Here is a 26,816-nt window from a genome sequence, read left to right as displayed (position 1 = left end):
TGTGGTCAGCCTCAGTTCTTCTTCTGTCTTCACACTCTGGATGATCCGGGAATGATGCGCGGGTTTAGGTTGGTTCTAGGATAGGCCCAGGGGCCTGGTTTGATCTGGGATCCCTGGGACCATACCTAGAACAAACCCAAACAAAACCAAACTCCTTGGGAGTGCTTTCAGCTTGAAGGGGCTTCTGGGCTTCTCACCCATGTGGGCCTTCGGGGCTGTATCAGGGCTACACAGCAACCTTTAAGGGACAGGAGTGACATTCTTGGAGCCTTCCATACATTGTCACACGCTAGTACTGTGCCTAAGTAAGCACGGGTTGAGTCACAGCATTGAACAGAAGGTATAGACTAGTAGCGAGATGGGCAGAACATAGATTAGAGATCGAGTCCGTTTAACCATTTAACTGGGAAGGAAAAGAGGGCTATGGCGTTGTTGAGGCCATTATAAAGGAGTGAACTTACACATGACACTCTAGTTTCGGAAGAAATATTCAACAATAAGCTTATTCGTATGTAGTCAATCTTTAGGGGATGTTATAAAACTGAAAAGTCTATGGCCTAAAACAATACCATTACCTATTTTAAGAAAGTCTTAAGAAATAGGAACAAACATATCTATCTAGAACCACATCTACAGAGTCTCATTTTTAAGCTTGCATAGTCCAGAAGTATACACATCCTAAACACCATTTCTTCTTCTGCAACACACGTGCTAAGTGACTTTCAGTACACAGGGGCAAAACTAATGTCACTGCTGATAGACTGACGTGGATACCAATGCACTACATTTTAAAGACCCCATGTGAATCATTGCTATATAACCTTGGCTGGCATGGAACTCACTCTGTAGACCAGGCTGGCCTCGAACTTAGAGAGATACACCTGCCTCTGTCTCCGGAGTGCTGGGATTAAAGATGTGCGCCATCACACCTGCATTTATTAAACAATTAAAGATGTCAGTTCTTTCTGATTCTGCTAAATTTTGAATAAGTGAGCCCTGATATGAACTCCTTCTCTTTGGTCTACAGCAACTGGACTGAGTAGAACTGTGCTGCTCTAACAGCTCACTGAAAGAGAAGTGCCAATCATGTCTAGCATCACTCTGTCTTCTACAATGGTGTCAACACAAGAAACTGGTATGGACATTCTTTTTACAATTACTATATCCTAACTCCCTTCCTTAACATGGGTAACAGAAGGCCTGTGCATGATGAAGACATGAGTCCCAAGCATCGTACATCAGTGGCACAATGAAATGGAACTAGGAGAGTAGTTCTCTGCTAACTCTATTTCTACTTGAAGATGTTACATTCTTTTTTCATTTGAGAGAGAGTCATCTTGCTTATTTTATACATTAAAGGCTAGTTTAGGCACGTTAGCTACTGAGACAGTGGAAATTCTGTCACTCAGCTATTGGCCTTAGCCCCAACACTGGTAAGTCATGGGAAGCTTTCATTGTACACTTCCTTCAGCTGAATGAAAGAAAGCAAAGGTGCTGCTTAAAAACCTAGCATTTTAAAGAATAAAGTCTTTGTGGCCTAGAGTCTACAAGCCCATTACTTTTCAGATATTATCAATAATTAATGTTTTCTTGTTTTCCAGGCTTACTGTACTTCATTTTGGAAATGAAGATGCATTTCTCTTTAAAAAGCAGTCAAAGAAATTCGTAACAGCATATGGTATCCAATTCAAACAGAAAATATAAATGACAATGCTAACTCCAATGGATTGGTTTTAATTGCCGCCAAAGAATTACAACATAGAACCAACTGTAGAGAAGGCAAAATGTTGAAAAAAAAAAAAAGGATAGTTCTGTGTAGTAGCAAGTCTATTTTGAGAGCAGATATTTAACCAAATAATTTAACTAGATCAAAGACTGCAATCTAATAGGTGAGAGGAGGTGGTGAACTTAAGCAGTAGGTCTTTTCAGGCTGCCTCTATTTGCTCTTACAGTTTAACTAGCAGAGCCATCTAGTGTTCAGAGCAGGTATAAGAAACATGACTGTGGAGAAGATCTGCTAATTCCAGCACACTCAAGTAAACGAAAACATCAATGCAGGGCTGGGAGTAACTATCAAAACCAAACCCATGATAACTAAAGCTCAGCCAAATGGAGCTTAAAAAGGGACAGTTTTCAGTGTTCAGTGTATCGGAGTATAATAGCCAATGTTAATAAGTTCTCAGTGTTCAGTGTATCGGAGTATAATAGCCAATGTTAATAAGTTCTCAGTGTTCAGTGTATCGGAGTATAATAGCCAATGTTAATAAGTTCTCAGTGTTCAGTGTATCGGAGTATAATAGCCAATGTTAATAAGTTTTCAGTGTTCAGTGTATCGGAGTATAATAGCCAATGTTAATAAGTTCTCAGTGTTCAGTGTATCGGAGTATAATAGCCAATGTTAATAAGTTCTCAGTGTTCAGTGTATCGGAGTATAATAGCCAATGTTAATAAGTTCTCAGTGTTCAGTGTATCAGAGTATAATAGCCAATGTTAATAAGTTCTCAGTGTTCAGTGTATAGGAGTATAATAGCCAATGTTAATAAGTTTTCAGTGTTCAGTGTATCGGAGTATAATAGCCAATGTTAATAAGTTTTCAGTGTTCAGTGTATCGGAGTATAATAGCCAATGTTAATAAGTTCTCAGTGTTCAGTGTATCGAAGTATAATAGCCAATGTTAATAACCATCACTTTGAGCCAGATGTTGTAGTGCATGTCTTAATCCTAGCTCTTGGCAGGCAGAGACAGGCAGATCTCAAGGCCAGCCTTGTCTACATAGTGAGTTCCAGGACAGCCAAGGCTACAAAAAACAATAATAATGATAATAATAAAAACAATTTTGTGTATTTGTGTATACATGGTTGTGTGTACACGTATATATGAGGGGGTGTGTACACATATTTGTGTGTGTGTGTGCACGCGTGCTAAGCAAGCCAGGGATTGATGTTGAGTGTTTCCCTAGACCACTGACTCCAACCCCCTGGGCTGGGGTTACAGATGCACCCTGGGAATCTGAATGCTTGTGCAGAAGGGCTTTACCCACGGAGCCATCTTCCCAGCTCAGTAGTAGGAAGATTAAGGTGTAGGTCATATATTGTTAGAGAGCTGGGCTGTCTGAATGATTCACCCCCTGTCCCTAGCCAACTCTTACTACAGGAGTCATGTTTCATTTCAAGCCAGGAACTACTGTGCAGGGTTCACAGTAATGGCACGAACTTTAAACCTGTGGACTGAATGAAGACTAATTCACAAGAACAAACGACTAGCATTTTCTGAAATACAGACAATGATACACAAAGACGATAGACAATTTTTCTTTTGCAGTTGAATTCATTAGTGAGGGATCCTAGAACATCAGCACATAAACACCAAATTAATATTTCAAATAGATGGCAATCGTATTTTCAATCAAGTTATTTTTTAGCAATTTTTCAGTGAGACACGAAATGCACACACAGGAACGACAGGCAGCCAAACACGCATGACACAGTCCATGCACGTGACCGACAGAAAAGCTCTCAGCCTTTTCCGGTCTACTTACTCTTAGTTTAGACACTGTTCTAGCAAGCTTGGCAAGCTGGTTTCTCAGTCCACAGCAGCTTATAAGCAGCAAATTAAGGGCCTACTGCAGGAGGCAGGCACACAACACAGCGGCAAAAGTGACAGCTGATTATAGGGGAAGAGAGAGAAACTGTGGAGAGAACAGACACAGCTGAAAAAGCAAGCAGTATGAGATTAGGCAGCAAAGGGGTGCTTGACATTTTATGTCTCCGTTGTCCCCGGGAGTGGAAGTGCTTATTTTCCACCAGAGGAACTGGTATTCTTAAAGAAAAGGTTAAACTATTTCCTGTACAAGCTAGAATTAAGGGAGAGAAGTACAAAGTAGGTCCCCTTAGTAGACTGTTAAGTTCGGGGATTAAATGGATTTGCTTCCATTCCCTGAAAGATGAAGGGACTCAAGTTAGTCACTGCTGATGAGGACACTAGATGGTCGCGGGACCAGGCATTTTGCCGTCTCTTACCAAACCTGTGCTTTTTAATCTAAGCATAGAGAGCACAGACATGTCCCTATAAATATGCGTGAGAAACAAAATCAACCCTTTATGCTCGGTCTGGTTGTTGTTCAAGCTTTGTTACTCGTTTTAGCTCAACCAGGCTCAGCTACGCTACACTTCAGCCTCCAGTGTCTGGTTCTTATATCCTTGTTCTAGTTGGGCATAAGAACGATATACTACGATAAGCCAACCAGTGGCTCCCCATATTATTTCTGTTCATTTAGCAGCATGAAACATGATTCCTGTTTTACATGGGAAGAAAACAGTGGAGTGAATATGAGATCTGGAGCCATTTCTAATCAACACTCAGTCAAGCTATAGCTTTTAAAATGTACCAGAAGTTGACTTTTCCTATGCTTAATATTCAAGCACTGTGACTTTTATTATATGAATCAGGATATTACTATTTTAGTAAACTGAGATATATATTTGTAACCAGATCTTACTCTTCAGTCTGAAAAGCATTATTTCTTTTTAAATCTCTAAGAAATCAGAAATATCATTTAGCAATTCGGAGAACTTGAGAAAACTTTCCCAACATGATCCTGTGTACTTATGTCCCATGTACGAAAGGCCTGGGATTCAGACTCCAGCTGCTTTCTGCAGTAAAGCTGGCCCTTGCCCGCCCTCCTTCCCTCCCTCCCTCCCTCTCTCTCTCTCTCTCTCTCTCTCTCTCTCTCTCTCTCTCTCGTTCTCACTGTGCATCCAGTGGTCCCCCTGAATGTGCACCTGGAGTGCTGGCATTATAAGCATGAGTCAGGCCATGCTCTGAAATCTAGATTCTTACCCATTCTAATCAACTTGCTTTACATGTGTGTCTTTTTCCTGACTTGCTCATCATCCGGTCCTAATGAAATGGATCCGGACGCTGTGACTACAGTTAGCTTTAACAAGGGCCCTTTTGCAAGGGATAAAGAAACATAGCCGAGGATAGCAAATGAAACAACAGCCTGACCCCAGATCTGCCAGACATCAGAGGAAAAGGCTTTGGGGCACGGCGACGGACCCGGATCACTTCCTGTCCTGACGTTCCATCTGTAGACACACAGGGTAAACATTTGGTTTTCACGAGTGACCTAAACGGCATGCAGTTTCCCTCTGAGTTCTAGGTTAGTTCTGATAAAACAAACCTTGGCAATTTCTGTACTAGAAGCTGTCAGAATACGATTCCCAACAAGATTAATCATGCTGTAAAATTTGGAAAACACAACTATAAGTTATCTGCCAAAAAATGTTTTTTTTTTTCTTTCATCGAAAGACAGCTATTAAACCCAGTCAAGAAAAAGCGAGGTAGCCTTAGGAAAACACACGTAAGGGCGTCCACTTGTACCCCATCAGCCTGTCCACACACAAAATGAACTCGTGGCAAGAAGTACCTAAGAAGGATCTTAGACTTTATTGGGCATAAACAGTACCTCGGTCTCATATCAAAGCATCCAAGAATCACAGAGAGCATGGCTTAAAGTCTGCACTAAAAACAGTACTTCTGGTTCATTATGACCCAGGTGCCCACTAAAACAACCAAGGAACACCAACTCAGAATGTTATAAGAGAAAATTACTCAAGAAAATTTCAGAGAAAAAAAGAGCTTTATGTTGGAAATATTTTAAATGATGAAAGAAATATGAAAACTATTATCTAAAAAGAATTTCACTTAACATCACAATGTCCTTCATCATGACTTCAGAAAGCAGTTTGTATGAAACTAAATAAGAGCCTGTGAACAAAACAGATGAGCCTGGAAGACTGGGAATTCTGATTAAACTTCGTATTTCAGAGTCTGAAAGCATCAGCCCAGGGAGCAGAACACTGATAAAATAGTGTGAACAGGTTTCTGTTAAACTGGTGTGACTGACTCAAAACAGACTAAAAGAATTAAAATGATTAAACTCCAATTTTCCCTGTGTTATAAATTAAAAGAATTCTTAACAAAGTTTCCCTAATAACTTCTTTAACTAGGGAATTGGAAACAATAATTTAAGTCAGAAAGTAAGACTGTTATTTAGGAATACAGAAGTCAGTTACAACACAGGAGGCTCCCTTTTTCTTGAGATTTAGCTATTTCCTTGTCCAACTGAAGGTACTGCTCCTGACATGTTAGTAGTGCTAATTATCAGAAAGATGCAAAATCACTAACAGTCCAAAGCCTATTCATATAAAGTAGAAGATTTTCCTCAGGGTAAAACACAGTTACTAAAGCTAAAACAGTGAGACAAACATAAGTAAATTTCCTCACTAAAAGCAGACAGTAAGTTACAGGAATTCACACCCTTTCCTCCTAGAACAGCAGCATAAATTTAGTTTTTCTTACAGTCCTCCCAAATCATGTCTGCGAACTCGGTAAGTACACAGCAACGACAGGTTCCAGTGACAGAATGTTCCCAAAAATACTGCCGAGAACACAATCAAGGCAGACGAGACTGGTATGTGGACAGCATCGCTGTAAAATGGATTCACCACGAAATACAAAGGGACAAGGACGCTTTCCAAGAAAGCTGACATGTTTCCTGAGTCTTAGTAAGATAGGCCAGGCTGGAAAACAGTGCCATGACCTACGGAAGCAGAGGCACAGTTGTCTCCAAGTAAACGAGAGAAGGAGCTTTCTGCGGGGCTGGAGAGGGGCCTTTGATGTAGGGACGTTTCTTTGACATTGTTTCTTTGAGCTGCAACAGGGACCCACAACAACAACAACAACAAAAACTACAAGGGTGTTTCTTGAAATGGCACAGTATTTCCCTTTTGAAGGTGTATGACACCTTAAAATGAGCACACCTATGAAAATAAGGAAACATGAAATATGCCACAGCCCAAACACCTTTGAAACTGCTTTAAAGTTCCAAACCCCAGAACACATCAATTGTAGGAATTAAATATTTTTATTCAGAACCTGTATCTTTGTTTTAGGAGTGGTATAAACAAAATAAAATAAGAACAACATATTAACATGATCGCTGCAGTCACACACTGCAAGGACACAGCAGAAAGAGCTCGTTCTAATGCTCTGCAAGAGAAGAATCATCTCAGTTACCCTTATGGCAGCAAATTTTGGCAAAAAAATATTAAGTTCATTTCCTATTAAAATACTTAAAGAACTGCCTAGATTATCAGTCGTGCCATAAATAAAACAGCAGTCTATTCAAAAATGCCCTTACCTCCCTCTCCTATCCCTAAAAGACCTGCCTATACAGGTGTCTGCTAATTTCAGGTCAGGTTTCAAAGCAGTGCTTACCCTGTAAATCAACGACTTAGTGTTATATAGAGTAAACACACACTCATTCCCTTCCAGTCTTGAAGCTAAAACACTTGTAGGAGGGCCGACCAGAGATCACTTCATCTCCGTCTTTAGTTCTCTCCCACCTCGTTTTCACTTCCTTCAACTGTTGGTTCTTCCTCCTCATCGCCAAAAGTCTGTTCCTGCATGGTGGTGAACGACAGAGACCTGGCAGCCACCTCTGCAGCCAGGCCAGCGGTGAAGGTGAATTCTGGTGACAACTGTAGTCGGGCCAGCCTCTGCTTAATGGAGAGCTGGAGCGAGTCCCTGGGAGTTGGAGGGGCAGCGGCCCCAGCAGCAGCAGCAGCAGCAGCAGCCTGGGGAGACTCGGCTTCACTCTCACACTGGTAGAACATTCTTTCTTCAGCTCCTCGGAGGAAGGCTTCATTTCCACACGTGTCTTTGTTTTCCTCCTCTGGAGGACTGTCACATACAAACTCAGTCCTGTTTCCTTCAGGGTCACGTGGAGAGGGCTCACTACCTTCCTCTTCAGTACCATTCCTATTGACTTTTCCTGTCTCTGAATGCATGGGTGTTTCTGAATTACTTACAGATTCCACTGGGTCTACAGGAGACAAGGATTTCAACACAGCTTCAAAGAACAAAAAGAGGAAAAGAAAAGAAAAGAAAAAAACAACAAAAATAACTAAGGACCCAATAACTTTAAACTCCCAGTAACTTTTTAAAAAGGAACAATAAATAAATAAATGTTCAATAAAACTTTCCAGCAAAATAAATGTAAGGCTGTAAAATGGGGAATGTCATGACATAAAATGAGACAAAGGCAGTGGTCTTCCAAGCACGGCCCTAGAATCAGCAGGCCCATCTATCCTGGAGGAAGCTGCTGGAAACAGACCCTCGAGTCTGATCACAGGCAGGCATCTGGACACGGGCTGGGGCGGGCAAGTTTACAAGCCGCCCACTTGATTCTGATGCACACTAAAGCTTGGGGACACTGTTATTAAAGGACTACACCGTGTGGTCTTCGCCACACGGATAGAAAGCCTAGCGTGACCCAGACAACAGCAGCTTCATCACACGTATGTCCACAAGGTAAACAGCATGGGAAAGTGTAACAGAGAATCCAACTTACTTGTCCGCCACCTAACAGAACCTGAAGGGAAGTGGTCTACATTTCGTTGTGCTACGGAGAACACAGATAAAATAAATCTGCATTCAAGATCAACTACCAAAGTATAATACATAAATATCATGTAGATCCATACAGTAGACGTTGTCCTTGCAAGAAAAATGAAGGTTTAGTTAGCCCCTCTTGGTGTTAGTAGGCAGTGGGTTGCTGGCTAGGCAGTCTCTCCCAGCACGAGGGTTAGTACGATACAATCTATTATGAAGCATGGCGGAAGGAAAAAGTGCATCCTGGAGATCTGGCGTATGTTTAAAAAGCACTTGTGTAAAACGTGTCCATTTCCAAGAAACATCCCTACGCTGCAGTCACTCCACTAGGGAGGTAGCAGCAACAGACACATGGCCACAGCAGGTTCCAGAGCAGGCTTTCCCTCTCTAACTCCATTCGGACTTTACCCCTGTAGGCAGAGATGAAAACAACTCTGGAAGACACACTGAAACTTTTCGTGGGAAGGCATTTTCTGGCATCAGTAGAGTTTTACTTATTTTCACCGACTATACAGCATTATTGCCTTTTCAAATACAAATGGAATCAGACGCTTGTTTCTGAAAATGAGACACATTTCTCTCATCTGCCTACAATGTCATTTTACAGCTAAATACTATGAAGGAAACACTGGCAGTCACAAAAGACACAAGCGTATAGGTAGTACTATCCCCAGCACTTCTGCACACTCTTGTTCATCAGTCGGCTAGGTCTTTACAAGTGGACCATGTTTCAAGCCATGATGGCTGCTAACTGAATGCGGGAGGCAGAGCATGTGGAGGGAAGGGTCAGCTGAGGACAGTGTCCGAATGGAAGTCTCTAGGGGAGTAGATATGTCTTGTCTGCTGATCTATGTGCTACACACAGCAGTAAATAGTGTCGGGGTCTGACAGGTACTCGGTAACAACTTGTGGATCAAAGTTTGCTGACTGAATACTGCTGGAGAATAAAAGCTAGAAAAAAAAGGACTGAAATTTAGAGACTGAAAACCTTGAACACAGAAACTGGCCATGTCTCTCTAACTCATGAGCAAGCTGATTCTACAAGTCCGCTATGCTTCTGGAATGGCCACCATTGCTCTGCTTTTACGCTCAAGCCTTCCTCTACACCCCAGCTACATGTCTCTCTGGGGTGAAAGTCTATGGTGGCCGCAGAGGTGGGGCAGTGGGGGGGGGGTCACAGAGGAAGCACTCGGAGAGGACAGCTTGGTGAGAAGACCGACTTGGTCAGAGACCAGCATCCATTTTCTTCGCGAGTGTAAGCAGCAAGTCTGTGGGACTATCTAATTAGATAACTAAGTTGAGAAGGGCACCTTTATTAGAAACACTGGGAAATACAAGTGGACATGGTGGATTCTTATGCTGGAAAGGTGGAACTACTGTAGTTTTGAGACAGAATTAATGAGCTGTTTGAGTCTGAACAAAGTCTGGAATATGTTACAGGAAAGCTTAGGGGATAAAGATACTGAAATTGGGGTCAGCTAAGGAGCTTTTCTAATGGACAAGCATAATCTAGTGGGGATTTAGGTTCTGAAGGGAGCCAATGGGATGCAAAGAAGATTGAAACCAACAAGTGTAGACTGGGCCGGAGAGAAGGAGAGGGTTCACAAGAGAAGACTGGAGAACCCCATGAGCTTTGCAGACTAGAGGATCTATGCACTTCCAGTGAGGGAGGGAAAGGCAGGCAACTGGATCTGAGGGTCCACAAAGACACTCTAAAATGGACGGAAGGCCCATTCTACTTTCTTCTAAATCCACAGGGATTAACTCAACTGAGGATAAACTCAGTTGACATTGCCAATAGCAAGTTTCTCTTCCTTCCTTCATTTGCCTCCCATGAAGCACGACTGAAGGAAAAAGTGAGAGCAACATGAAGAAGGTTAAGGCCAGCCAACAACACCCAGACTTGACTTAGGGAGTCAGTAACACCAGTACCCCCTCTGCTTCCAACTACTGAAGAAACTTAACCCAAGTGGCCAACGGGCCTTCATCTTTATGCATTTTCAGCATTAAACAGTTATTAATGGTGGGTCTTACTGAAATACTTTAAATAGAGAACAGAGCTTAGAATCTCAAATTTACTACTTTCTTTTATCTGTCCCTCCTACCCCCCAAAGGGTCTTGCTATGTGGCTTAGGTAGCACAAACTTGCGGTACCAGCTGGCCTCAAACTCAAGATCCTCCTTGCTGGGATTACAGTGCCATCATGGTTAGCTCAATATATTCAATTTGATGCCCACTATGAAAGAAATCTATCAAATAACTAAGTAACTGACAAAAAGGTGTAACTTCATAGTCTCAGTGTAAGTATAAGACATTCTTTTATGAATCAGATCGATTTTGCTTCTATATAAGAGTACTACACTAACTGTTTGATGCAGAGTTCTACAGCTAAGACAGCACTCATGATTCAGAAAGAAAGGACTCCTGTCATTGAAATAACCTGGACTCTGAAGTCGGAACTTACCGTGGTCACTAAACAGAAGCTGCTTCCACTTTTGCCTTTCTGCCTCTGATGCCTTGAATCCGAGCACAGACTTCAGCTCCTGCAGCACCCTTCTGGACTCTTCCTGCTCCCGCTTCTGCCTCTCTTTGTCCTCTGGGGTCAGGTGGTACAAATCCTCCTTCCGGAACTCACTTTCTAGGTCTATGTCATCCACATAAGCTTCTAGCTCCTGAAAATGGACCAAAGACAAAGGACTTCGGGCACACAGGATTCACTACTTGCAGCTACGCATTTTGGAGGACTTTCGGGACAATCATTATGGCAGTTGGAGAGGAAGGAAGGCAACAAACTTATCCATTGATAAATTAAAATCTTCCCAAAGCCTAACAGTGGATGCTACAAAGGGTTCTAGAAAGAGAGTTAACACCGTCAATGGCTATTTTCTACTCTGAGCCGACAAACCATATTCAAGGCACTAAGAGCTGATATTCTGATGTAAGTTTACATGACACTATAGTCCTAACCTCATTAGAAGCAGAAACACAGCAATTTATCCGATAGTACCCATGTCATCTAAAATAAAAGTAGGCAAATTGTTTGTGGACCTCGACTTCAGGGGAAACCAACGCCGCTCACCCTTACCTGCTCCTCAGGGATGGGGTCTCTGTCCTCAATGTGCAGAGTAGGCCGTATCAAGGGTGCTGCAGTGCAGTGTGGGTTTTCACACGCTATTTCAGGCTTGCCTTTAAGAAGAGGGTGGGGGCAGAATGAAGATGAGCAGCAGGCCCTCAGAAACGAATGAACATCTAACGATATGACAACCTTGGCACCAACACCTTGTTGGGTTCCTAGACCAACTTTCTGTTTTCCCCGATTTTCTTATTTTGAGGTCGGGTCTTCCCAGGAGCCCAGGTTAGTCTTAAACTAATGATGTTGTATCTAAGGTTCATGAGTTTTAGATTTTTGATGTGTACGTCCATACCTGGCTACCAAATTATTCTGGTTAAAATATCTTATTTGTGAAGATTAAAGACACCAAAGTTAACAGTAACAGCAGTATATTTAACATACGGCTTTAAGTTAAGCTTTGAAGAATGGCCATAGTATCTGCCACATGCTTGAGGACGCACAAATGCCCAACTCGCATGAAATATTTTGTTCACAGTGTTGGGAGGGCTTTAAAACAGATCATTATTCTTTCTCATAAAAAAAAGAACACAGGGAGTGGTGGTGCACCCCTTTATCTCAGCACTTGGAAGGCAGAGGCAGGTGGATCCCCACGTTTGAGCTAGCCAGGTGTACAGATTGAGTTCCAGGTCAGCCAGGGCTACAGAGAAACCCTGTCTCAAAAAACAAACAAAAAATAATAAAAGAAAACAAAGATCGATCTTATGTTATTTTTATTTTCCCATTTTCCATTATTTTAACTCAGAATTGGAAATAAGTTACACAAGTAAATATTTTCATGGGTTCACCCAAGCTGAGTTTAGCTTTAATTAACTGAATTTCATTTTGCTATATAATCACGTGATTACATATTTATATATAATTATACTTTTCATCATTATATACTTAAAAAGAAGTGGCATACTCCTGTAAAACCAGAGGTGGAGGCAGAAGGATTAGGAGTTCAAGGTCATCTCCAGCTAAACTGGTGAATTCAAGGACAGCTACAAGAGATCCTGCTTGAAACCACATCCAGCCAAAGCCATTCCTTTTGTTTTTTTGAGACAAGGTCTCTCGATGGAGTCCTGGCTGTCCTGGAGCTCACTATGTATACCAGGCTGGCCTCAAACTCAGAGATCTGCCTGCTCCTGCCCTAAGTGCTGAAATTAAAGTTGTGTGCCAACACACCTGGCTTAAACCAGTTCTTTTTTTTTTGGGGGTGGTGGGGAGATGGAAACAGGGTTTCTCTGTGTAGCATTGGAGCCTGCCCCAGTACTCATTCTGTAGCCCCGGCTAGCCTCAAAAGAAGATCCGTCTGCTCTGCCAAGTGCTGGGATTAAAGGTGTGCGCCCCCACCGCCCAGCCAGTTCCTTTATTACTCAACCTGTAAGAGTTTCTGGAAGTTCTGATAGTAGAAACGCTGTCGACATTTCTCTGTTCATTTCAGTTTTTTAAAAGGAGACATGATGCCCTGAACATTTAAATCATTGTGTATTTTATATTGAAATAGGAGTCAAGACTTTGGATTCATTTTGTGTTTGTGTGTGATGTCAACAGACAGGCCACAGAAGAGAAGCCCAGAAGAATGGATAAGCACATCTGACAAGCACAAGCTGAAAGGAATCCACCTTTTTTCTCTGTATTCCTCCGCAGCAGTTTATCCACTTGGGAGATGGCTTCCTCCCAGCAACTGTTGCTGGCCTGCACGTGGGGCTCAATCATCTTCAGCTTCTGCTCCAGTACCGGATAGGCCTCTGACAGCAGCTCTTGTGTCTCTTTAGTGCAAACAAGCTTCTCAAGCTCATCTTCAAGAATTATTACTCTGTGCAACACAGGAAAACAGAAACATTTTTAAAGTATGAAGTGGAAATTTTACCGTTTAAGAGGACTATTTTAAGAATCAAGCCCATAAAATCGAACAGTTCTAGAGACAGATAAAGTTGTTCAACAGTGCGTGCATTTGCTACCACTCCACTGCAGGCTTACAGATGATGGAGTGGGGCTGAGATGTAGCTCAGTGACAGAGCATGTGGTTGGCAAGCTAAACACCCTTCCCCCAAGAAACGAATGAAAATCTATACGGAGTAGTGTGTGATACAGTCCACAAGTATTTCTTACACACATACGAGACAATTTCTGATCTGAAAGAATAAATTAAGTCCATCTTCGAGTTTTAAGAATTAACAACAGGAAAATTATATACACCTATATATGTTGAAATTATATATAATTAAACTCATATATATTAATATATATGTTTAAATATATGTTTAAAATTATTTGTAGACTTCTTTATCTTACATGTATGACTATTTTGCTGCAAGGATATCTGCATCACAAGTGCAGAGTCAGAGGGGGATGCTGGATCTTTTGGAACTGGAGTTATGGATGGAAAGCTCTCTTACAGCTTATATCACGGGGCTGGAGAGATGGCTCAGTGGTTAACAGTACTAGTGGCTTACACCCATTTGGGGCAGCGCATAACCATTTGTAACTACAGCTCTAGCGTATGCAATGCCCTCTTCTGGCCTCTGTTGGCACCTGCACAGACATATGCATAAATAATAAATCCTTTTTTTGATATAGGGTTTTTCTATTGCTCTCTCTCTCTCTCTCTCTCTCTCTCTCTCTCTCTCTCTGTGTGTGTGTGTGTGTGTATTCATTCTTTTGGCTCTAGTGAACCCTTTCTCATACACTTGGATAATCCAACCTCTGCTCCCACACAGGTAGAAATGGCCTTATTGTTCATGTCACTATCTTAGGGTAGAATAGATAGGTCACTGGAATGCTCCCACCTCAGCTTCTTCCCTTCTCCTAGCCTATCTTTCCTATGTCTCCTATCAAGCTCTCAAAGGCCTTGGACTGAGGCAAAGCTCATCTTCTCACATGCTTCTCTGCTTCCAGGTCTGCGTCTATCTTTGTCTATCTTGTCTCCCTTCATCCCTCTTAAGCTTTTAGTTTGTGGAGTAGTCCAGGCCTTTGGGCCCACTTTAGCTCACACGTGATTTATGCATTTTCCCTTCGACTTCTTGACTGATAAGTCTACCAACTGCAATCTTATCACTTCACTAAGTCCCAGCGACCTTCCTCCTTGACTGCCAGCGCAGCTTGACCACCCATTCACTCCAGCCCTACACTATGAAAATTTCACATTTGTGGGAGAAATTCAGCGGGAATGACTACATTCAGATGTACTTTCATCAAGTCTTTCTTTTTCTTTTCCTTTTCTTTTTTAAGACAGGGTCTCTCTCTGTAGACCAGGTTGGCCTCAAACCCACAGAGATCCACCTGCCTCTGCCTCCCAAGTGCTGGGATTAAAGGCACCCATCACCAGGCTTGGCTTATTAAATTTTTAAAATGTGAAAATTTCCATTTAGAAACAGATGAGAAAAATGGTTAGAACTGATAAAAGTACACCAAAGCAGACTATAAACATCTGGAAACTATAGCTGAATGGCAATATTATGTAAAGTAGAGGATAAATAAATACAAAAATATGGACACTACCCTTTACTGAGGCCCAAAAGTCTATTCTGTGCTATAGAAATACTTCCAAACGTGCTGTGATGTATTGAGAAAGTAGTGAAGTATGACCCTTTACATAGTGATGCCTCTCATGCATACTGCTCCAGACTGTGGGTTCCAGTTTAAAGTCCCACCTTACGAGGGTTAAAAAGATGCTCACTTTTGATAATTCTCTCCACTTTATCTCTCAACAAGGAGCGTCTGCTTTCTGCTGAAACCAGGCAAAGGGAAAACTACAAATGATTCTCTTAAACCACGGTGCTTCTAAATCGTTGTCTCCCTGGTACCACACCCACAAACCTTCCTTCATGCTTCACTGTGTTTCTTCTTTCTAATGAGGACACAAGAAACAGCCAAAAGGGGATGAAAACGTTGGCATATCCGGGCGGTGTTTCCTTACCGAGTTTCTACACTTACTCATTCAGCAATGCTTTCAGGTGGAGCTGTAAGCTGCGCACTGCCGTGTGAACGTTATTCAGCTCTCTCGACTTTGGCTGGGTTTTGGTTGAACGCTGTGGTACTGACTGATGCTGAGTTTCAAAGTTCCGGAAGAACTCATAGCTGCGCTTCAGCTCCTCCAAGCAGGCAGAATGAGCGTGAGGTAGACCTTGAGTCACGTCAGACAGAACTCGGTGAGGCAGGAGGGCCTCAGTAAGTAGGGGCCCTGAGGGCGAATTGGCTGGAGAAAGCAACAGGGCTAAGCGCCTGAAGAACTCTGAACTCTGTGCCACCCAGAGCTGGAACAAAACCTGAAAGGGAAAGAGAGACAGAAGGGGGTGAGGGAAGGAGAGCAAGAACACACTGATCAATACAAATATCATCAATATTCAAACCACAAACTTATTTACCTTCCAACTTTTAACTTTTCACATTATCCTAAATAACCCCCCACCATTATCCTAATTGACGACTAAACTGAACCCAAATGAGTTCTGGGATTAGCCAAGGATGCTATCTGGAATTAGGTAGGATTCAGGATTCTAATACAGAAGCCAACACCTATATGTAATTTAGCACAGTTCTACCCTAGATAAAAATGATCTAAGAATGGATGGAGGGCTGGAGAGATGGCTCAGTGCTCTTCCAGAGGATCTGGGTTTGATTCCTACCACCCATAGCTGTCTCACAAATGCTTGTAACTGCGGCTGCAGAGGAACGGGACACCTCTAACTTCATGTGGAATCCAGACAGATAATTAAAAACAATAAAGTGAAGTTGGCTATGGTAGCGCACACCTATAATCCCAGCACTCGGGAGGCAGAGGAGGGTGGATCTGTTGAGTTTGAGGCCAGCCTGGTCTACATGGTGAATCTCAGAAGTCAGGGATATATACAGATAGACCCTGCCTCAAAAATTTATTGAAAATGAATTTTCCTTTTCAAAACCTTCCAGGCTGGTGAGACGGCTTAGCAGGCAAAGGCACTGGTTACAAAGCCTGGCCATTTGTCTCTATCTCCACTGCTCACGTGATACAAGGAGAGGACTCCTGCCACTTGCCCTCTGACCTCCACAGGAACGCTGTGGTATGTGTGCATCCATACACATACACTAAGAATTGGAGGTTGAAGAGCTCAACAGTTAGCAGCATTTGTTGCCAGGATAACGGCTATGCATTCACTAGTAAAGCTTATACTGTCAACACCTGTATGTGAGCTCTCTGTGAATCATCACTGATAACAATTCCTATTAGCTTCTCATATCCTTTGCAAAATGACTTAGTATTCCTTTCTTTTTATTTTTTTTGGAGTTTTATTTTATGTGCATTGGTTTTTGACTAGCATGTATGCCTGTGTGAGCATGCTGGATCCTCTGGAACTGGAGTAACAGACAGTTGTGAGCTGCCATATGGGAGCTGGGAATTGAATCCGGGTCCTCTGGAAGAGCAGCAGGCTCTTAACCACGAAGCCATCTCTCCAGTCCCAACGTAGTATTTCTATTTGTATTTCTTGCAATAGTATTATTAAAAATTCTATTGCATTGAATGGTTTTGCACTTCTGTTCTGTGAATTACCAGTCCATAGGTTCTGTACACTGCATTTTCTTACTTGCATTTGCAGTGCTGGGGATGGAACCAAGGCCCTCATGTATGTTAGGCAAGCAATCGACTGCTGAGATAAACCCCTACCCTTCTAAGTTTTAGTTACCTTATAATTCTTTATACAGAAAGAATTCAAATTATCATAGTTTTTACTTTATTGTACTTCAGATATATAGTATTTGAAGAAGAAATTTTATTTTTATATTGTCAATTATATTCTTTCATGAGGCTGTTTTAGTGAAAAAATTCTTTTTTAAAGTATGAAATAAAAATTGGGGGAATTTTATAAAGGGCTATACACCCTCCCCCAACATACACCGCTTAGCCCAGGCTTGTTGAAATAAGCTCATGCGGGCTTCCTATCAAGTAATTCACTTATTTCTAAACAAACTCTACGGCATTCTTAAGTTAAGAGCACTGACACCAAAATACAAAGGTCTCTTCATCCGATCTGTGTGCTCTCTCAGCTCTCAGTGTCATAATATAGAAACCACCGGAAACACAGCATCTAGGAACGCAGAGGGAAACAGGACGTGCGCACTCCCCAGTCCTCCATTCTAAATGGGTTACCTTCAAGGCCGGCAAGCTGAAGCCATCTGTCAAGTTACGAGCTTCCTCTTCTGATATCTGCTCTTCACTGAGGCCGAGCCCCAGCTCTTTAAAAGGTACCACACAGATGTAGTTGGTAACATTGTCACTCTCAGAGTTCAGGGGGTAGGTTAAATTAGGTTAAGGCAATCAACAACACCTCTTCATTAACACATAGACAAAAATATCCAAAACTATATTTACTAATTTTATTCTGAACCTAGACTGAAGAGTTTCACCAGTTGTTTTAAAGAAATTAATTATAGAAAGAAATTAATTATAGGAGCTAACATATTGATATAATACTCAGGTATCTTACAGGGTACTTTGAATAAGCTTTTTTTTTTGTTTGTCTAAATAGTTCAAAGTAGGCAGGCAGCACTCTAGTTACTAACCAGCTTGCTGCCATCTTCTCTGTATTCCATAAACCTCTTGCTATTCTGTAAGAAATAAAAACAACTTGTTCAGCCCTTCAAAACTGCTAAAATGCTGTTATTTTTGACACCTTTCTTCTAAAGCCGAATTTGTCCTTTATTGTGTTGTGGCTCAGGCCCTCACAGTGAAGTCTTCTCTTTGCCCTTCTAATCCACACCAGCCATCATTAGCTCAGCATGTCCTCACCAGCCTGCTCTGGCTTGTTACATACACACTGTCCCATTTTGTTATCTTACTCATGGATATATCAGTATCAGTTAAATTATTTTCCCTCTTTAATTGCTTTTCTATAATATTATACCTGTACATAAAAAAATCTTGTACTTGCATTTATTTCTCCTGAATTTATTCCTGTGTCATACATTTTGTTTGTCCCTCCAGTTCTTCTGAGCTATCTTTTTCTCCTGTGCAACCTCCTTTTCTGGCTTTGAACAAATTGGGCCTTTTCGGTGAGAATCGCCTCAGTGTGGCAGGAGAACTCACACACGACTGAATCTACTATGAACTCTTAACAAGGACAGCTATCTCATCTTGGGTGCTGTTCATCTAAACGTGGTCAAAGACTAGACAATCTGGACCAAACCCTCAAGTTCAACATTACTTTTGGCAACTTTAAGCACAGAAAGCAAAACTCCAGCATTCTTTTCAGGTCAATGGCCTTGTGTCTAGCCACACTGTTGGCCGGGGCACACCTACTGACTCTACCATTACACCACCGGACCGGCACACATGGAGTCCTTGAAGTAACATCATTCATCTACTCTTCAGCTACGCATACCCTTGACGGCCTGGGCAGTTTCGCGGATGCTCTTAAAGTGAACACCAGGGTCTATAACTTCGATCTGTATAGGTTTGGAGGGTGCTTTAAGATCAAAAGAATAGTAAATCATTTCACAGGTCCGTTACAGGAAGTCCCATGCAATTTTTTTACACTTATTTCTTTTTTAAAAATCACAGTTGGGGTGTAGGAGTGATATGAAAGTCAGCAGACTCCAGAGCTGGGTGTCCTGAGTTCAGAATGTGGCTATATCATTCTTTACTGCATGGTGACCAGTGAATTTAAGCTAGGTTTTTTTCCTAATCCAGGGCTCTGGAAACACCGTTAGCCTCATACAGAGACAGGAAAGGATATTTTTTCAGCATGTACAGGGTAGCTAGCCTTGCGGCCTGGAAGTTGGCTCTCACAGTCCTGTAGACGGCTTTCCGAAGGCCGATGAGATGCTGGCTGGGATGCTGTCCAGCTTTATTAAATGAGCAAGCAGCACTGACCCTGTCAAGCAAACTTGAAAAGTAAAATGTGATACAACTGTACAGGTGTCCTAAAGTTTGTGTTTCCTAAATCCATATTCTATTAAACTTAGAGAAAAATTCTTTCTTAAAATTATTCTAAGTATCTCAAATCAAGTGTTGTCTCCTTTTTCTTGATACATTACAAACCACTAAAATACACAAACAAAAAACAACTGAAAATTTAAAAGTTCACAGAATATTTAGTCAAATATAGAGAACATGAATTTTAATTGACATAGACTAGAGGTGAGGACCATTTCTGTAAGAATTTATGGCTTTCTACATAAAGATAAAATACACTACAGTAGAACTACTTTACAGTTTCAAAACCCCACATCTACAGGTTCTATGAAGGGCTTAATTATCAACACTTTCTCATGCTTAATATGCATCTACATTAAGTTCACTGATCACTTCTTTGGTCACGTGTACAGAGCACTTAACTACCATACATAAATCCATCTGTATGTCCATAAAAGTAGGCAGAATTACTTACCCACCTGCTGCCACTGGCACTTACCTACTCACAAGCAAGTAGGGGAGGCAGAAAGGCAACAGGACCAGTGGCCAACAGGGGAAGGCAAGCAGAAAGGCAAAGGAAGGATTACGATGCGGCAAGCCAGCTGCTCTCGAGCTCTCACATTCACGGCTTTCCCTAGGCCAATGGAAAGCATTTGCAGCACCGACAAGAAATGCGGTACTTCATGACTGAGAGTAAGCTGGGCTACTCTGATCAGTAACCTCCTCCAATGGCAAGACAAAACGTCGGCATTTGTAAACCTTCATAAACCCACAAATCTACAGTACAGACATTGAACTAGAATGTTGAAAATGTAAAATATATGGACAAAGATGGACAGACTTAATTTTAAGTAAGGGAACACAGGAAAGAAAGGCCAAATTCGTTGCTAGAAGGAAACACTGAGGCAGAAACAAACCAAGAAGCATTAGGGCTTGGGCTTTGCTGAATCCATTTTACAGATGGAAATATTTTTAAGACACCGTGAGGCAAGGTCGCTTGCCACTTTTCAGCCCAGTGTCCAGTTAGATGGAAACAATGAAATGACTTCTTCCAACACTTCTCTTTACCCACCTGTCACCTGATGGCACAAAGGCATGACCGGGGGGTGGGGAGCCATGCTTAATGGCTCACTTTACCTTTTCATGTTAAGTCCATGGAACAGATATGGGTAAAAGTCAGAAAACTGGCAAGTCATAGCGCCTTGCACACACGTGTGTCTAAGCACTGGTTGGGCATATAGCCACTTACCACTCAGGCCTCTCCAGAAAACGCTGTTATGTTGACAATGAGAAGGAGTTACTACTTAATTTAGGCGTGACTGTTTTAATTTTTAAAATTTGACAAGCAACTCAAAATTTGCTATGGACTGGCAAGAACTGAACCTAACCTATCGGAAGGACAAAATCAACATGCACAGGACTGTCAGGCTTTGCACTGAGCACAGAAGGCATGAGGTTGAGGTTCTTCCACATCATCGATACTCTCAGGATTGTTATGAGGAGCGCAGGGCGTGAAGACCATGGTGACCCCACAACTGTCCAGATAGAGCCTTTAGGGCCAGATGAAGTATTAGCCTAGAGCACAGTGAACAACGCAGAGGCTACAAAATGTGTCTCTCTCCTGAATTTTACTGTCTCCCAATCTCAACTAAGTTAAAGCAATTATTGTTCACTGCAGACTGACTTTTCCTAACTATAAATGGCAAGAGAAAAATGTTATATAGTGGAAAGGGGAAAAGAGAGGTGACGGGATGGCAATATGATTATATATATGTATGAAAATGTCACAATGAAACTCACTGTATGATATGTGCTAATTAAAACATTTAAAAATTACATAAATTATTGAATATACTATAGTCTATCCCTAACTGTCATTTGTGAGCATTTTGTAGGTAGCCTAGTGTATTGGAAATGGGCTTCTGAAGTCAGATAAGATGGATATGGATAATCGCTCTATGAATACCTCTAGTTGTATGGGAAACTGATTAGCACAGCACATGGAACATAGCTGCCCTGTGTGCGCTAAGTGATGTAGGCACTTGTCTATGTAGATAGATATGCCAGGGTACTCGGGAGGCCAGGGTCCTGCTGAGACGGTTCTATTATGAATCCCAGTAAGCCTCAGCAATGCCCCTGTCCCCACTCCCCTGCAGCACCTGCAGTGACAGCTACACCATGCCGGGTTTTTAACAGAGGTGCTGGGAATGTGAACTCAAGCCCTTATGCTTACGCAAATATTCTTACCTGCTGAGCCATCGCCCTAGTCCTGCAATTCTCCTTTTAGTAAGCTCCAGCATGTCCTGGAGCATAAGCATGGATAGCTTGACTGCTAACCGTTCAGTTTCTCATGGGAACATGCAGCATCGTTATTAACAGGAGACCCTGAAAGGTCTGGTGCTTCAGCAGCTGCTGGTGGTTACCCAGGAAGTGTTACTAACATAGGTTAGATTTTAATGTGAAATCACTTCAGATACGTCTGCCATCTGAACTGGGCAATGAGGCTTCTGGTAGGGAGTAAGGAAGCACACATCTCCTGGGTTGCCACGGCACATGCAGTCCAGGGTTAAATGCTGCCACTGTCTCACCCAGTCACACAGTAACAGGTCAGAGCCACTATGGCTCTCAAAACGTTTTCCACACAACAAAGCCCTACTACACATCCATCTAGCATATAATGACTTTGTCCCTTTATTAACAGACTACGTGGACTTCCTCTGCCATAACTGTAATGTAGAAATAAAAACAAGATATTCTCCTTAAAGTAAATAGCAGAATAGAATCATTTAAAAAATAAAGTGAGAAATGAACTCACAGAGTAAATCCCCTGGAAATGACTTCGGTTTCTTGAATAAGACGCAGGGACTTTCTCACAAGGTTAGTGAAGGCTCGGCTATTTGCTGCCATGTCTTCCAAACGGGCCCTATATTTTCTCAGAGTCATTTGCAGTTTGGCTGTCCTCCATAGTTTCAAAGCCCGTGTGATTGCGTAAAGAAACAGAATTATTCCCCATACCATCCAGGAAGACACAATCCACCACATGGGAAGCATAATGAGCAAACTAATGAAGGCAAGCAGCAGCGAGGCATCCCTGCGAACACAGAAGCCAAGAAGACACTGTCAGATGACAGAGGTCGGCTACTTGAGCTGGTAGAAATAATGACAGATTTCAATTTACTAAAACAAAATGCTAGCATCTTTATGAAGCAATACTTTAAAAATGTGGCACACATAGGATGATGTGGAATAGTTTTCAACACTGAGCATGTTGGCTAATGCCGCCTAGGTATTAAAATCCGGCTGGTGAATTTAGGTAAAGGGCACTTGTGAGAAGTGTAGTGTACAACTGGTTTAAAAAATATGGCATTTAAGGCCAGGCGGTGGTGGCACACGCCTTTAATCCCAGCACTCGGGAGGCAGAGGCAGGTGGAGCTCTGTGAGTTCGAGGCCAGCCTGGTCTACAAGAGCTAGTTCCAGGACAGGAACCAAAAGCTACGGAGAAACCCTGTCTCGAAAAAAATCCAAAAAAAAAAAAAATGCCATTTAACACGCAAACTGTAGGTTAACAACCCATTTTTACAGATTAGATTTAAAAGTAAAAATAGAATCTCAAAGATAGTTTGAGTTTGCTTTACCCAAAGCTTTTTGCACAGAAACCATATTCTGCACAGGCAGCCTGTGCTTTACCTACAGGCATTGTGGTGCATGCCCACAACTGAAGCACCTAGGAGGCTGGATATAAAAAGCTAGACAATAAAACCTTGTCGCTAAAAGATCAAAGTGAAAACAACAGCAATAAAACATAGTTGATAACTGAATGGTCATCTAACTTAATAATCATCACTAGCTTAAAAAACATTTTTGCCATAGATCATGAAGTAGATAAGCCCTGTACTTCTGTACTACATTAATGGAAATAAAGGTGTGCATCAAATTTTTATTTGAGTCAATTAAACAATGAAAACTTTGGTGAAATGTGTACACATAAGACAAAAGTGCAGGCGAGTGTATCTAGGCATCTGTAAAAACAGCATCAGCAATCCTTGGAATTCCAGGCACGCTCAGTCCTGTGAGAACATTTCCTGTGTGTTGCATGTGGCTCTCACCTTCCGCCTCACTTTCTGAAACAGGGTCTTTTACTGCACCTGAAGCGGATCATTTTGCCTACACTGGCTAGCATGGCCTCTGGGCCTGCTCATCTCCACCCGCCCATTGCCAGGGCAGCTACACACCTCCCAGTCTGGAGCCCTAACTTCTTCTAGAAACTATTACTTTTAGTAAAAGCTATTTGCTATGTAGACCAAGCTGGCCTCGAACTTAGAGAGATACACCTGCCTCTACCTCCTCAATGTCTGGATTACAGGCATGCACCATCACAACTGGCCCATTCTGTTTTTTGTTTTAAATCTTCCCAGACAGGCTATGCTGCCAGTCAACAGCTGCCTCCCCAACAGTGGTATTATAAACATATGCTGCCATGCCAAGCTTTTTAAAATGTGGTTGGTTCTGGGACTGAACTTAGGTCCTCATGCTTGCATGGCAAACATTTAGCAAATGCTGTTCTAGCCCTATAAATACATAACATCTATGGTTCAATTTGCTTATAATTACTTGTAATAATAAGTATCTATTTTGTGGGTCTTTTGGAGACAAGGTCTTCACTGTGTAGTCCAGGCTGGTCTTGAACTCTTGGGCTCAAGCAAGTGTCTTAGTAGCCTACACTATAATCACACTTGCGGGACTCCACAGCACTGTGCCAGGCAAATTCTTCTATTTTTAAAGAGAACGATGTTTATTTTTTCATGATGGTATTTCAGTGACTGCTGGCTTGGAAACACACTTGGCTATCCATTACAGCATGACAGGAAAGGGATTCAGAACACAGGACAGTTAGCCTAGTTACTTATGTAACTGGAATAATTTGAGCAGTGACTTTGTACATTTGATTCATTCATCCCTTCTCTGTCATACATAATAAAAACAGGAGAAAGGCATCAACAATTCCCATACACAATCGTACATACAGAAAATCTTTTAGTATTTATCTTTTCCTTGTTGAAAAAACTATTTTAAGACACACTGTTACCTAGAACTTTTGCATTATACTCAAATATTTCCAGTAGCGGAAAGGTTTCAGGACTGTTTTAGTTTGACTGTTTTTGTCTTTTGAGACAAGGTCTTTGCTATATTACCCAGGCTGGCCCCTAACTCCTGGGAGTCTGTGATTCTCCTGTTTCAACTTCCCAAGTTGAAGTAGTTGAAGTCATTGTCAGTTATGATCTCTTCTTAGCCAACACAGCAGTACCTGCCATTTTATCTCTGTGACACAGCCACGATCCTAGCTGACTAGGGCTGACATGCACACTGCACTGTGGTACTGATACTTTGGTATATTTATCCCTGACAGTTGAGTTGCTAAGCATACAACTAATTACATGGTAATTTCCCCCAGAACTTTGGTTTTGTTTTGTTTTTAATCTCTGGCATATCACTATATTTGCTGTAATTCTAAATATATGGAATGTTCATAAGGCCTTTACAATAGAGAATACTATGGTAGATTTCTTCTGCCAATATTCTACATGTAAGCAGACAAAATAGAAATGTTTTCCGGACAGTACCAAACATTAGGGGTTGCCAGGGAGCTGAGGGTTGGAAGGTGTCCATTTTCCTGTTGAGGTTGCCCTGCAGACAGGATGCTGGGATCAAGTAGCTCAATTAGCTCCACATCCTCTTGTAGCAGGACTTCCTGCTGCAGGATGATATGTAGTGAGTCCAGTCGGAATCCAGTGTCCTTGCCATCAAATCAGAGGAGGAGATGAATTAATACATAGGTAAGACTGCATTAAATGCTAAGTTTAATATAATTACAGCTGCAGGTATTTATTTACAAAGAAGAATCCTAGGAGAAACAACAATTAAACTTCTCCTTAGTGTGACAGGTACTTTCACTGTAAATAGAAAACAGAGATTAATGGACATTATTAAGCTATTAGATGTGAAAAGTAAATTTGTAGTAATGAGATATAAAGTAATACAGATCAATAAACTTAGTCACTTATGCCTGTTTGGTTAAATTACTGGTATGCAATGTGAAAACTATAATATACATAGAAAACATAATACAAAGGATGCTGACCATGGACACTGCACCAATAGAGCCAGTGTGGAGATCTAAATGGGAATGGCCCCCATAAGCTCCTATCTTTGAACACTTGGTCCCCAGTTGGTGGAACTGTTTGGGAAGGATTGGGGGAGGTGTATCACTGGGGATGAGCTTTGAGGTCTCAAAAGATTTGGGTCGTTTTCACTGGGCTTTCTACCTCCTGCTTGAGGATCAAGATGTGAACCTTGTCATGGATTCTAGCCCTCTAAAACCATAAGCTGAATTAAATTTGTGACAGCAATAGAAAAGTAACTAATATAGCCAGAATCTAAGAGATTTATCAGAGGGACCAAGGCCTTCTGAAAATGAACACTCAGACACTGAAGACACACAAAAAAACAAGATTCCATGTCTTCCTCCAGAAGTGCTGAAGATCATACCTCAGGCATGCCAGGCGAGTGCTCTGTCACCCAGTCATCCCCTGGCCTCTAAGTCTCTACACCAAAGAGGGACAGAAGCTGCTACAGAAGAGACACAGAAGTCAGAGCGAATACAAGAGGGAAGCCAAGCGCATCTAAAGCATGAGGAGAAGTAACAGGGCAGAGGGAAGGCTGCAGCGGACAGAAAGCCTGTCTAGTCAGTGGGAGTGGAATCTGCTGTCAACCGGGAGCACGGCCGAGGGTGAGCCGAGGCAGCGGCATCTAAACAGTCAGTCAGTTCTCACAGTGGCCTACGGTGAGCACTCACAGCAATGAGTAACTTTCACAATCCTCAGCTCAAAGCGTAAGTCTTTGGTAGTTGTTGGTTTAGTTTATTTATTTAAACTTTTAAAATTCAATTTATTAATTGTATATTTCAAATTCACATGTGAGTACACAAGGAGATCAAAGGACAACTCAGAGGAGGCCACTGCTTCTTTCCACTGTACAGGTCCTAGGATCAACCTCAGACTATCAGGCATGACAGCGAGGGCCTTGACCTCAGGAGCCATCTTTCTGGCCCTGGTTTGCTTAAGTAATAAGCAAACCAACATAAACTTAAAGTTTAAGAACATAAACTTAGGGAGGGCATGGTGACTTAGGCTTGAAATCTCAGCACTTGGAAGGTTGTTGGAACAGGAGGACAGCTAGATTTCTGAGGTGAGGGTGTGCTATTTAGTGAGCCCTGGGCTATCCTGAGCTACAGAGTAAGACCGTCACACAAAAATGAAACAAAATCAGAAGCAAAGTAAAACAAAACAACATAAA

The 26,816-nt window shown here is 41.9% G+C and overlaps 1 protein-coding gene across 5 annotated transcripts in view; it reads right to left on the bottom strand.

Moving 5' to 3' along the window:
- Nucleotides 1-5,438: 5,438 nt before the first annotated feature.
- The window catches only part of Vezt (vezatin, adherens junctions transmembrane protein), a 50,434-nt gene continuing 29,056 nt past the window's right edge, over nucleotides 5,439-26,816 (bottom strand). For 2 of the 5 annotated variants that reach the window (XM_041668893.1, XM_041668919.1), the window contains 9 exons: nucleotides 25,085-25,257; nucleotides 22,279-22,554; nucleotides 19,285-19,422; nucleotides 17,700-17,847; nucleotides 15,509-15,840; nucleotides 13,195-13,388; nucleotides 11,543-11,643; nucleotides 10,922-11,129; nucleotides 5,439-7,915 (listed from right to left, as the gene is read on the bottom strand). In XM_041668893.1, coding sequence (XP_041524827.1) covers nucleotides 7,395-7,915; nucleotides 10,922-11,129; nucleotides 11,543-11,643; nucleotides 13,195-13,388; nucleotides 15,509-15,840; nucleotides 17,700-17,847; nucleotides 19,285-19,422; nucleotides 22,279-22,554; nucleotides 25,085-25,257 — 2,091 coding nt within the window. In that variant the 3' untranslated portion in view covers nucleotides 5,439-7,394. The other 3 variants (XM_041668885.1, XM_041668901.1, XM_041668909.1) reach the window with 3 other exon arrangements.

This window comes from Microtus oregoni, unplaced genomic scaffold (genome assembly GCF_018167655.1).
Source record: "Microtus oregoni isolate MIOR12 unplaced genomic scaffold, Mior012 000001F_ref0000356, whole genome shotgun sequence".
Lineage (NCBI taxonomy): Eukaryota > Metazoa > Chordata > Mammalia > Rodentia > Cricetidae > Microtus > Microtus oregoni.
This window is presented reverse-complemented; position numbering and strand designations above follow the sequence as displayed.